At 37.8% G+C, this 14,088-nt stretch overlaps 1 protein-coding gene across 1 annotated transcript in view; it reads right to left on the bottom strand.

Moving 5' to 3' along the window:
- Positions 1–14,088, bottom strand: part of LOC105933360 (pro-neuregulin-3, membrane-bound isoform) — a 258,376-nt gene that overhangs the window by 12,200 nt on the left and 232,088 nt on the right. The window contains exon 8 of the mRNA XM_036126084.1: positions 8,861–8,976. Coding sequence (XP_035981977.1) covers positions 8,861–8,976 — 116 coding nt within the window. The remainder of the gene's footprint in view (positions 1–8,860; positions 8,977–14,088) is intronic.

Below are 14,088 nucleotides of genomic sequence, written 5' to 3'. Positions count from 1 at the left end.
TTGGTTTCAGTACTCTGTCAGAGAAAGACATGAAATGAATGTGACTTCTAGAAGCCTGACTTTAACGTGTAAGACATGTCAGGCATGTTTCCCACCTGTCTACAGGAGAAACCTGCCTTGTTACCAGGGGGAAAAAAATCCCTGTAATCACGAATGGTGATGACGGCAACGCTTCTGTGGAACAGCTGGAAAATAATTGATTCTGAGGAGAGTAGAAATTCAACTTGGCTGCAAAAAGTCTAATCTATGTCATTCCTAAGGTTGCTAATTAGATTTTTACCAGAATAAAACACAGGTCAAAACAAAACTTAGATGGTGAGACAAACATAATTGCAACTATTTCCTCTAAATGGGATCGAGCAGTTAAAATTGTTAATTTGTCTGACAAAGAAGCTGTTTTTGACATTTTACTCTGCTGACTCTTGAGCAAGGAATCTGTAACTGATATTTGACATGGTATGTTATCAAATTCAAAGTGTCACACTTCTTTTCTATATTTTGATACAGGTGTACTGAAAACCCCATCTTACACAGTTGGTTATATTTGAAGTGTGCGTGACACTTTTTATGCTATTGTGAAAAGTTTCCATGTGGTGGAGTGAAGCGTGTGAAATTCTGCTGAATCAGGATTGGGTATCTTTTGTATTGGCATCTCTATGATTTATTATTTATGTTCACAAAAAAAAGGATCAACCAACTGTCTGGGAATGAAGTTATAAACAGGTCACACTCTCAGTATGAGCATCCAGTTTCCTTAGGTGAAGGGATCTGAATGAATGCAAACAGGATAACGTGTGAGATTTGGTAATGTTATTGTTGGATCATATTATTTTGCAATATTTTAGTCACATTTGAATAAAACATATAGCAATGACCCATATCTGTTGTATATAGAGCGAGAATGAGCTGCAGCCCTCCTGCAGTGGAATTTTTCAACAAGTCCAAAAAATCTGGAGATATACGGTTCATCTTTTGATCAAACTGGATCTACTACAGTTTTAAATGCATAGTAAATGCAGAATTTACCATATTTTTTCTTTTTATGCTGAAACAAAAGCAGACATGCACTCGTGTTAATGGAATACAAGGAACTCAGCTTCCAAAAAAAAGGTAAAAAACAAAACAACTGGACTTGTTTGTTTTTTACCTTTTTTTTGGAATGACCATGACCTGGATGACTGAGAATCTTCACCAGTATAAGGAACTTAGCTGTTACCTTTGGAGATTAAACAACAGTTTTTGCCTTCTAATTTCGTTAAAGTAATAGAATAACATACCCCTGATCGGTCCGCCTGCTGAAAAAAGGGCTTTCACATTTGTCTCTGGCTTACAAAAAAAAAAAAGACAAACATGGTTGCCTGGGCAAATTCTCAGTTATCCAGGGCATCACAACAGTAAGCAGGCTTAAATCGGGGGCAAACAGACTTTTGCTCAGTTAAAATATGTTTTTTTTCCAGTCACAAAAAAAGATTATTTTGGTGTGGAAACCAAATCTCTCTTATTGACAGAATGAATCTGGTTGTTCAGCATTTGAAGCTGCTGAACCTCTTGCCAGAGGCCAGCATGGTGAACAGTCCCTGGCACAGCAGTTCTGGGTCAGCAGTGGTCTCCCCATTACAGAATAAACAGCAAGTATTTATCCTGTAAAGGTCGATTCAATTTCATCTCTATGGTAAAGTACTTTATCAATACTAAAGGGGAATTAGATGGTGTGTTAACGCATATCATCCATGTTACTTTAAAGAGTCATAGTGGATGGTGAAGGCTGTAGGCAGGAAGGATCTCCTGTAGCAGTCTGTGTTACAGCTGGTCTGAAGAAGCCTCTGACTGAATACACTGTTGGTGTAGGATGGTCTCATGAAGAGGATGCTCAGGTCTGTCCATTATGTTCTTCACTTTTTGAAGTATCATTCTTTGCAAAAGCATCTTCAGAGGCTCCAGATGAGTTCCGAGAACAGAACCAGCCATCTTTATCAACGTGTTCATCTTCTTTAATTAGCTGCCTCTGATGCTGCTCCCCCAGCAGATGCTGTCAGAAAAAGATTGCACTCTCTACAATAGATTTATAGAACAATGGCAGCATCTTTCTGCTAACACTGAAGGACCTAAGCTATGCACCAAAAAAAAAAACGGTTCTAGACACAATTGTTAGATCTGTGATAACCCATATGTCCAGTAGAATGCTGGATAACTATTGCTTTCCTGTCCTAAGATAAAATTCATAGCTTAATCTATATATTTGATCACAATTTTTGTGTTACTGTGAAACCGCTGGATATTTAATCAAGTTTTATCCCACTGTGAGATTCTCATTCTATTCCATACCACTACTACAACCCATTCACTTAGTCAGGGCATGTTTCAATCTCCTCTCTAAGTCAGAAGTCTCAAAGCTTTCTGAGTTAATTTAGAGTTCTTAACTTGCTCCTCTAAGCAAATATTCTAAAGAAATAAGACCATAATAAGTTGTTTGTTCCTAACAATATCAATCTGCTTCATTTAGAAACAAAGTTGAGTGTATACGTTATCGGAGTTGGTGCCCGTTGCTTGGCATCAAAATAAACGTCCAGAGAATAGTTTTGTTCTCAGCTTCAGACCTGGATGCAGAGTGTATCTGTGAAGCTGTCAGAATAAAGCCAGTGTATTGCTGTAACTGATGATTAGGAGGAATAAATGAGCGGCTGCTAAAATGGTGTAGGTTCATTATTTCCTCCAGAGAAGACAAGAGTTTGAGAGGTTTTAGCCTTTCCAGCAGCTGCACATCTACAGTGCACATATACCTCATCGCCCTCTGAGTTGATTAATTTACAAAGGAACAAGCAAACTAAAATAACCTTCATCTTATTAATGATTAGTTGTTGTAGTCCTTACATTGTCACTTGTGTTGGGCAAGTTACTTACAAAAGGAACTAGTTTTAGTTACTAGTTATTTCTCCCGAAAAGTAACTAAGTTACTAACTTGGGTACTGCATCAAAACAACTAGTTAATAGGCAAAGTAGTTATTTAGTCATAATTTTACAGGCTAAAATGTCAGTGAATTTTGATGACTTCTCAGTTATTGGAACTTTGAATACTGCTGTGTTCAGTTATCAAATATAAAATGCATACTAATGAATTAAATGGGCAAAAAATCTGAAAACACTGTACACCTGTCTATACCATTTTAGTGTTTGTGGTGGGTCACGTGAGTCAAGAGTCAAGACACGTATCATTTGCAATATATTTATGTAAATATGATTATTGTTATTATGTTCAAAGATTATGATAAAGAGCAATAAATTGAACTAGATGTTTTAAAATCTGACATATACTGCGCATTAACAGACTACAATTGACTACAAAATGGGTAAGTATTTTAGTGATTATGACAGTTAACAATAACAGAATACCACTGGAGAAGTAAAGTACTAAACTAAGGCACCCAGTTTCATGCATAACTTAAAACATACAACAACAAAGTATAAGCTTTGGCCTACTTCTGACCCCTCAATAAAAATCCAAACAACACTCTAAATATTAACTCTCTATTCACTTATTTATCTCTCCATGCTGTACATTTTTACCACTACATGGTGAACACTCGCCCACCTTAAGCCTCCTAAGGAACACATGCCTCTTTCTTACCCCCCTACCCACCATCCGCAAGGTTCGCTTTCCCCCTTCAACAGAAAAGAAACAAACTTTCTTAAGAAATTTTGTTGTAATGGATCGAGTTGTTGTAACGGTCCTTGTTATATTGTAAGTAACGTAACAGCGTTCCCAAAATGAGAAAAGTAATTAGTTAGATGACTCTGTCACTAAAAAAGATGATGCAGTTACTGACGCTGTTATATTCTATTGCCGTTGTCACCAAGTCTTTGCAAGATCAAAAGAAAAAAACAAGTTTTTATCAAATGTGGGCTTGCAGAGCTCCAGTTTTGGCTTGTGACAGCGCTGCAGACGAGCTTTCATAAACGGTTGTGAAAAGGAAAGAAGTTCAAAGGTTCATTCACAATAATATTTAGATACGTTCATTACTTTTTACAATAAAAATCTATTTGCTGTCCCATAAACCTGTTACACTGCCTTAGAACTTAGAAAGACTTTATGGAGTCAGAATTTGTGTGCATTCTAACTTGTTACACAACAGTAAGAAAACACGTCCATGCTTATATCATTATTTTGAGCTTAGGTTTAATTTTTCAAACTACACTTCAGAGCCTCATTTATATTTAAATCTGCTGTTTTGAGTGGTAGATTTGCCTCTAAAAAGGAGCTTATTAGTCACAACAACAGGAAGCTTACAGTCAGGCACTTAACATTGCTGGCAGAGTTTTCTTTCCCATTTCTTCCCTCTAAATGAGATATTTCCATCCCAGAAAATAAATCCTGGACAATTTCTGTGGCTGTTGTGGCCAACGATATCCAGGCATAGTCTCCAAGTCTTTCTGCATACAGTATGACTGCAAACAATAAGTAAGACCCAATTGTCCAGCACACAATTCATTTTCTGCTTTTCTCAGAGAGGCCGAGCCTTTGGGAGAAACGGAGGAAGAGATCTTGTTGGCGTCTCGCTGAATAGACCAAGGACTGATGGGATTTTGTGGAGGAGTTTCAGTATCTCGGAGGCTTGTTCACGAGTGAGGGGAGAATGGAGATCGACAGACGGATCAGTGTGGCTGCAGCGATCTGTTGTGGCGAAGAGAGATGAGCCACATGGCCAAGCTCTCGATTTACCGATCGGTCTACGTTCCTACACTCATCTTTGGTCATTCTGCTTCGGCACTGAGGGAAGAGTTCCTGGATACAAAGTTCTGCTGCCACTGCTACCTGGTCCCGGATAAGTGGAGTACGATTTTAGTTATATTCACTAAATTAGAACAAGCATTCCGAAGAAGTTTGTTTGCCAGATTATAAGTATCTTTGAAAATATTCTTTAAGCAGGTCTTGTATTTTTGTATTGTATTTCTTTTTTTTTTATTGACCTGATGTAATAGTCTAGTCCTAAACATTACTTTTTCACTGACTGTAAGCAGAAAATTGTCATAATCAACATAGAGGCTTGAAAACATCAGTCGGTGTGTAATTAATATAGATCATTTGTTTTACTAAGTGAACTGAGTTATTGAAATAAATGGTAAATTAACTCTCAATTATACTCTAATCTATTGAATAAGACTGTAATATTGAAAAAAAGGGCAACCTTTGCCAGCTTTAGATACTGCTGAACAGTTTTAGACAGAAAACTGTGAGTGTGCTAAAAAGATGCTAGTAAATATTAGCCTACATGTAACAAAAGAAGACCAATAATAATAATAAAAAAAACATCAGGCCTTCTGTACCCAGTAAACTGTAACACATTAGTGAGCTCCAAGTCCACCAAGAGTGAGGTACATTTTTGGGATTTTTTTTTTTGCGCTACATCCCTAAAATTGTAAATCCCTACACATTTTCAGACATCCCCACGGAGCTGACGCACAATCAGATCTGGTAGATCAGGTGATGAGGCGGACTGAGCCAGCAAAAAAACCTCAGCCAACAAAAGATCACATTGTAACAGGACTGCCTTAGGCTGGGAAAGCCACAAAAACCTGCACGTATATAAAAGTGTATCCCATAGAGATTAGCTTTTTATTTATTTTTGTAGTTTGAGTTGTTTTAACTTGCTAAAATCAGGCAAAATATGGGTCTAACTGTGTATTTATTCAGTTTCTAGACGTTGACGTGAGATCTGCTTATTACAGGGGATGGAACTATTACTGATAATAACTTTGAAAATGTGAACAATCCAATGTCACTTATCAAAATCTCTTATATAAAGTAACATGTGATCAAGCATGTTCTGACTATGTCATTGCAGTCAATGGAGACATTTACCGGTTTAGATAGTAGGTAGCGTAAATTCCTGGTCTAGCTTCGTCACATAAAGACTACCCAGTTTGAAAGGAAAACATATTTTATTCCCTTATGTGCAACAGTTATCTTAAAGTGATATTTTGGACTATTTAAAGAGGAGCTCTGTGGAGAGATTATGGATAGTAAATGTATTACCTGCTGTATATAACCCCTTTAACCCACTTTTCTTGGGTACAGAGAAAGACGACCAGGTTGTCCCAGCCTGGAGGTCAGTCAGCACTGCAGTCAGTGACTCTGACCTTCAGCTGTGAAAACCTGAACGTGGTTTGCAGAGCAACTGTTTCAAAAATAGTGTGAGGGGAAAAAAAACTAACAAAAAACAAAAACACAACAGCATAAGTTCACAAATATTAACCCTGCACTGTTTTTTCCATCAACTATGTTTTCTGTCTGGATTCACTCAGTACATTACAGTTTGCCTTGTATATTTCAAACAGGAGGTTAGCCACTGCAGACTGCACATTACTACCGACTTCATTAATTTGCTCCTTCACTAATTTGCACCCCTATTTCAACCCTAAGCGTTACCATTTCACCCCTCCCTACTTCCATGCCGTAACCATGCACTTCACCAGTGTGTTTCATTTATTTGTCTTTGTAGGGAATAGAATTTAAAATTCTTCTTCTAACGTATAAAGCCCTTAATAATCAAGCTCCATCATATATCAGAGCTCTGATTACCCCGTATGTTCCTAACAGAGCACTTCGCTCTCAGACCGCAGGTCTGCTGGTGGTTCCTAGAGTCTCTAAAAGTAGAATGGGAGGCAGATCCTTTAGCTATCAGGCTCCTCTCCTGTGGAACCAACTCCCAGTTTTGGTCCGTGAGGCAGACACCCTGTCTACTTTTAAGACTAATCTTAAAACTTTCCTGTTTGACAAAGCTTATAGTTAGAGTGGCTCATGTTATCCTGAGCTACCTCTATAGTTGTGCTGTGATAGGCTTAGGCTACTGGAGGACATCAGGATATAATTTTCTCACTCTATTGAGTTCTACTGTTCTTCAATTATGCATTACGTGTCGTCATTTCTGCTTTAACTTTCTGTTCTCTCTCTTTTCTCTTCATAGTAGGTACACCTGGTCTGGCGTTCTGTTAACTGTGACATCATCCAGAGAAGACGGCTCACCCGCTACTACCATCTAATGTAGAACAGATTACTAGATCAATGTGTGCTTCTGTGCTTTTTTGTCTCTCTTGTTGTGTCTCTGTTCTGTCTTCTGTAACCCCAGTCGGTCGAGGCAGATGACCGTTCATACTGAGCCTGGTTCTGCTGGAGGTTTTTCCTTCCCGTTAATGGGGAGTTTTTCTTCCCACTGTCGCTTCATGCTTGCTCAGTATGAAGGATTGCAGCAAAGCCATGTACAATGCAGACGACTCTTCCTGTGGCTCTAAGCTTCGCCAGGAGTGAATGCTGCTTGTCGGGACTTTGATGCAATCAACTGGTTTCCTTATATAGGACATTTTTGACCAATCTGTATAATCTGACCCAATCTGTATAATATGATTGAACTTGACTTTGTAAAGCGCATTGAGATGACATGTTTCATGATTTGGCGCTATATAAATAAAATTGAATTGAATTGAATTGAATTGAATAGGGGAGTGTTTATGAGGAATTTTTCAAACCTCACACACTGCACATCCTATAAGTTGTTTTTTATAAGATTGTGGTTCTTATCCCTTGTTGGTCACCAGAAATCATGACGAGCTGATCAAACCAATATAGCTGGGAGAAACCTTGTGCTGGTAGATGTTGTTGTTCATTGGAGGAATCACAATTGCTTACTGTGGTATGATCGGATTATAGAGAAATGCTTGATGTCATCAGTTGCCAAAGTTGTGCGAAACATCCGCACTTCGTGAATGGAGTGGAAGAGACACACGGTCAGTAGCCTGCAGCTCTGTTTTGGATCCCAACAAGGTGGGTAGAAAAATACCAACACTGGACAAGTATGGAAAATAGGCAAAATAACCAGTGTCTTTTAATAAATATTGTTTTCACGAACTTCTTCGACTGTTCTGCAATTAGTTTTAAGATGACAAAAATCCCACTTTGATTTTGGTCCTGACCTCAAGTGGTCAGCAAAGGAGGTATCAACTAGAGTTGGGATACAAATTACTCATGATTGCTGGAGAACAATCTTCTTCAAGAAGTCCAAATCATGCTTTCCATGTCTTTCTGAACTTAAACACCAAGTATTTTGCCTGCACATGAGTTAATACTTACTAGAATGAAAAAAATGGCAACATATTTTTCTCATCTAGTGGGGTGCCATTGGTTTTAATATTTCTTAAACAGCTAAGAGCTAATGTAGAGTACAAATTGGATTACGCTAAAGGGGTACTCAGCACGTCGCGTTTTGATGAAAAGCAACCATGTTGCAATTTCTCAGCATCACTGAGAGTCAAACTGGGAGACATGATTTTTCTCATAGGAGGGATACCAACAAGCAGGTTTAATACGTAGAGCTGACCTGCAGGAGCTTGCCTGGCTCCGTGAATAAATTTTTTTGTCTTGCGTATTCTAACAGAAAACTTGCTTTGGTAGAGAATGTCATTTCTGTGTGTGTGCATACATGTTTGTTTTGAAGGGTGATGACCAGCCAGCGGAGTGAGAAAAGCTTTCTGAGCTCTCACATGTCTGCGCTGGCTCTCACTTCATCTCTGTTCCATTTCTGCTGCGGTTCTGACTGTTATAGATATGCTTGTTAAAGTGTTTATAGTTTTAATTATAATTACTACCATCCTTCTGAAAATCAGCAATTAGCCTCGCCTGCACTGTAATGTGGATAATTCAATTTCCCTCTTCGCTGAGTCCGCGCTGATTACAAGGAATGACACAGAGGTTCCTCATTGTTCGTAAAATCTACATTCCCTCCTGGAGCGAGGAGAAAAAAAAGGGTTGCTGCGGTTCTGGTTCTGAATCAGATCTAATTGAGAATGTGTGTGCAGTTGAATGTCTTACCTGTGATGTTTAGCTGTGCCTCTGGAGCAGCTGGGAGGCAGGGCAGTGATGCTGCAGCGTGCAAAGCTGGACTCACAAACGTCTCCCTGGCGAACCGTAGGGGGACGCTTGCAATACTGGGAACACAAAAGGAGAGAAAAATGAGATGTTTAGGTGAAATTAACATGTCAGAAATCCTCCAAATTGGCAATCCACATGTAGTTCCTTAAGGTTTTATATTTTCATAACCATAGGCCAGATGGGAACTTTTCCTGTTTTCTGTTAGATTCTGGTCTTCAGTTTGGAGAGATTTCTCTGATTCTGCTTCCCTAAAAGTTACTTTTAATTAAAAAGAAAATTACATCTTCTTCTTGCCCTTTTACAGCGTGAGTCATGTAAAATTGTGTTGACAAGAGCGGATGCGTCTGATAGCGGAGAAAATGAAACGCACAAAAGCATTCGGTTGTGTTACAATTCTTTGAGAAATAATTAGGATTTCAGAGAAGAAAGTGCCAGGAAAAAAAGGTGTATTGTAGGACTTTTCTTTTCTTTTTTATAGATTGAAAGAAAAATGAACAATAGTTCTCATTTTTGTTCTGCAAAATACAGTCAAACTAATTCAGAGAATTAATTTTTTTTAATGATTAAAGTTTAAGGAATGAAAAATAATCAGATGAGAAATGCAACAATCATACTTCATTTTCTACATAGTTGAGATAACCGGTAGCATGTCAGAATTTGTACTCAAAAGGGTTGAGAACATACACTCATTCATTAATTGGGAAATAATTGACAATATAAAGTCAAATGGTTTAATTTAATTATAATTCATTATTTAGAACTCACCGGTTCAAAACCAAAAAAATAAATAACTTGTGGCAATAAAGAAAAAAAAAACATTTGAAATTATGTTACATTTAGTCTAATACCACGCTGTTAATTTTGATTTAGCATAATTCAGTTTCGTTAAGGTAATATTGAGTATATGATCTGCTCTTTAAGTCTAAAATAAGGTAAGATAAGAATTCCTGTAATGTCCCTCAATGGGGAAATTCATGAAAGAAATTGAACATCAAAATAGTTATATCCATAATTAAAAAAAGAGTGAAAAGAAAACAGGAACATACACACACCTAGATTAACAGAATACTTAAACGTTTAGAGCCACTGTCACTAGCAGCCTGCTCAGGACAAAAGGAAAAAAGTTCTTAACCTGCTGCCTCCATTAGTGTAGAAGATTCATATGAAACACTGGCTCTAAGCTCTATTTCAAGATGGGCTGAGGTTGTGCCATACTCTTTAGGATCTCACAGAGTGACTGAATCCTGCTGGATCACGGACAATCTGGAAAACCTTACTTCAGTGTTAAAGCATATATGACCGTCCACTCTTGGCTCTGATTGAAGCTATCTTGGCCTGTGTCTGTTTCTCCTTAACTGGAGGTCCCATCCCATCATTCTAAATCCTGAAACACTACATTTGGGGAATGTCTTAGTGAAATGAAGTTTACTAAAGATTTCATTTAGCCTTTTAGTGAGAATTCAATATGTAGTTCTCTGCGATAGACTGAGGACCTGTCCAGGGTGAACCTCGCCTCTCACCCACTGACAGCTGGAGATAGACACCAGCACCCCTAACGACCCCAATAGGGACAAGCGTGTTGGAAAATGGATGGATATGTAGTTCTCATATCTGGGTCCTGGGTAGCAGCAGTGCTGGGCTACCTATGATTAAAGGAGGAGTGACCTCACTGCCCTTACGCCAAGGCTACAACTTCATCATGCCAACAGCTCTACGAACACAACCTTTTAATTTGCTATACTTATGTGATCCCGCCTTTCTTCTGTCTGGAACGAAAGCAGGGAAAACAACAATCCACATCACCAAACAAACAAAGAAAAAGAAAGAAACAATGCTCACGATACTCACACATGGAGTTCAATATGTGCTGCTGGGTCCTACCCCCAAACCTGAGAGCTATTTTCAGCATATTGGAAGCATGGGATTAAGAGCTGGACTCATCTCACTCATTACTTTATGTCCAAAGAACTAGATCTTAACTTGTCTTTGAAGGAACATTTTCAGAACCAACAAGTGGATCTAAATAAGTCAACTGTGAAAAACAACAGTAACGTCTCTGCTCTTCCTTATTGCTGCTGCCATTGTCTAAAAAGTAAGAGTGAGATTTTGTATAAAAAAGGCAACATGAACAACTTTTTCACTGCGGTTAGGACCTGCAGCTTATTGACGAAAACAACAACTTTAACATTCATATTTTATGAAAAAAATCCCTTCATATCCTATGAATGGTATACAAAGTTCTAATGAAGTGTGACATTGCTTTACTTTTGTTTATTCTTTCAAAGCCCATAATTTGCTAGAATTGCCTACACATAACAGATGAAACATACTTAAGGAGCATGCTATCCTTAAAAAAAATGCAATCATTTATTTTTTCGGTTTGACATTTAAGAAGCATTCAATATACCGTGAAATAAAAAACCTTACAGTACACGATATAAACTATCATATTCTTAAAGCATTTTATATAGACATAAGAACAGCCTTGATTGAACGGATACATTCTCATCATTTTGAGTTTTTTGGTGTTTTTTGTTCAAAAGGAAAAATTGCCAGAAATGTTTTTTTTCTTGATAAGTCTTTCATAGTGACACTGAAGAGAGAATCAGACCATTTAGGATCATATTGTTTCTTTGTACTGTGAAACATTTTGAAATACTCTAAAAAAGAATTTGAGAACTTGTAAAGAGAAAATCACAGAAGAGACGTATACAAAGCTTCAGATTTGACACTGGAATCAAAAGGTACTCCACTGCAAAGCAATTATATGGTTTCAAAGTAATAAGTAATATCTTTATTGGCAGCCAAATGAACATGTCGCCTGTGTGGCTTCTGGTAGGATTTTGCACAGTTTTATTTTTTTCCTATAATGCTTTTGTATGCCTATTGCTTTAATGCTTTGGATCCCTTTCAAATCATTTCCATCCATGCCAGGACTTCCCATGTCCCCATTCATTTCAACTCAGATTCTTCAATCCCTCTTGCTATATCAGAAATAACCCTGCAGTGGCCCAATGCAAGCTCCATTCTTTTAACTCCTTTTATGCCCTTCCATATCTCAAAGAACACACATGCAATGAAATACAAGCAGCCCTTTGATTCTGTTCCGTGAACACATTAGACAAGGCAGACAAATCCTCAAAAGAAATCAGAAAAACACAACATGTGTTTTTTGACTTTTGATTTTTAAATGTCAAAGTGCTGTGTGGTTAGAGGTAGTTAAAGCCATATCTGCTACACTTACTGTACATATTTTTATAGTTCCAGCGACAAGATTTCACATTCTTTTGTGCATTTTCTTCATCCAAAGAACTTTTTTCCAACTTCTTCCTTGTCACTTTTGATCTTTGACTAAGTGGGCTGTCAGGATGCCTTTTGAGGAAACTCTGCAGGGCGCTAACGTTATTAACATCACACATGCTGCCATGGTGACCACCAGGCGATTAGAGGATAATTTGTTCCTAGAACCATGGCGTGTGTTGTCATAAGTCAAACAAAGTGTTGTCTGTAGTAGATTTTGGTTTAATTTCTAAAGTTACATAGTAAAATTTATAAATTCACTTTTGAGGAAAGGTCTTAGAAATCTTTTTTAAAGAATCTGTATTCAGTGTATGATAATCCAGTCTACATTTGACTGGATTGTTTAGTGTGATTTTTATGCTTCTTCAATTCTAACCTGATCCTAATGACAAAAATTACCAAACATGGCTTATTTATAAATATATAGAATGAAGGTTTCATTACATGCAAGCTGTTTTAAAGAATCTCTGATGATTGTAGACTTTTTCTCGGTTCAGGTTTGATCAGTCCAAGTAATTCGTATTAAAGCAAACAAAGAAATACCAGAACTGTCCTTATAGAATAGTCTGAAGTTTGCTAGTTTTGTTGAAATTGGGTGAGCAGCCTGGGCAGCCAGACTGACGGCAGGTGTATTCAGTACGCAGCTTGTCGATCTGGGCAGGCCTAGACGCTCTGGTCTAAAACTTACAGAGCCAATCACAGCGCAGGAGGAGTTTTGTCACTCGCCAGAGTTAGATAAGATGCAGCAGCGCTTTTCTGTAACCATAACACTCAAGATGGCTACCGCAACAGGGTAATATATTATTGATGCCCTTTGTTGTGTCCTGAATGAGCTGGATATATGTTTAAAACTTCAACAACTGACTTTTTTAAGAGCACAGAGCGTGTTTCTTGGAGTTTGCGTCACATCCGTAGTTATCTGATTGGTTCTACGCTGTTTCCACTAATCCTGTTAGTCCTGCCTCTAAAATCAAGCTCTAACCGCTGCTTTCCAGACTGATATGCTGTGTTTACGCCGTAAATCAGTCCGGCTGGCCAGGCTAGCATATGACACGTAAAATATACTAGAGGCATGCTATTTAAAAAAAGCCATATGTCTATTTTCTGGTCTGACATTTAATACACTCTCTGTATTAAACTAGTTTTTCAGGGTTCTCCTCTGTGAACGAGGAATGAACACTATGAAAAGCATCATTAATAAGTCTTAAAATATAGTCGTTTGACCATTGTGTATATAAGTAGTTTAAGTTCATATTTTTTATAATGAAAGTGCAATAAAATGTTAATATTCAACCGAATCAATATCTCATCAAAGCAATGACAGAATAATAAATTACACACCAACAGAAATCACCAACATGGGCATGTTCTGGAAAACATAAGAAAATTTAAAAAATATTCACATAAAACACAGTAAATAGGGGCTTCATTCTTCAGATTACAGGTTACTTTTTCCAAAGTGGCTGCTCTTAAATCAGCGGTTCTCAAACCATTTTTTGTTGCACTCCCGCTTTAAGGACTAAAACATTTTCCGATACCACCCCCCAATCCAAACAAAACTTGAACAGAATTAATCAAAAATTTTACTTGTATTGCTTTCTCTCTCAATGCAGTGAAGTCGTTGCTCGCAGGATTACCCAGTATCCCTTGCTACTCATACTAGTGACTGCAAGTCCAAACCAAACAACAGATTATGCTGTAATATCTAGAAAGATGTATCTATAATGTCCCTGCGGACCTTTTTAACTATTACACCTGCGCAAAGCTGTACTCATGTCCGCCCTGTCATTCCTTCACACTCCCCCAGGAGGCTTTTTTAAGCAGGTGTTTCGTTTTGTCGGACAGCCACAGAGAAGTCTTTATAAGAA

The sequence above is a fragment of the Fundulus heteroclitus genome, chromosome 22 (assembly GCF_011125445.2).
Source record: "Fundulus heteroclitus isolate FHET01 chromosome 22, MU-UCD_Fhet_4.1, whole genome shotgun sequence".
NCBI classification, from domain to species: domain Eukaryota; kingdom Metazoa; phylum Chordata; class Actinopteri; order Cyprinodontiformes; family Fundulidae; genus Fundulus; species Fundulus heteroclitus.
This window is presented reverse-complemented; position numbering and strand designations above follow the sequence as displayed.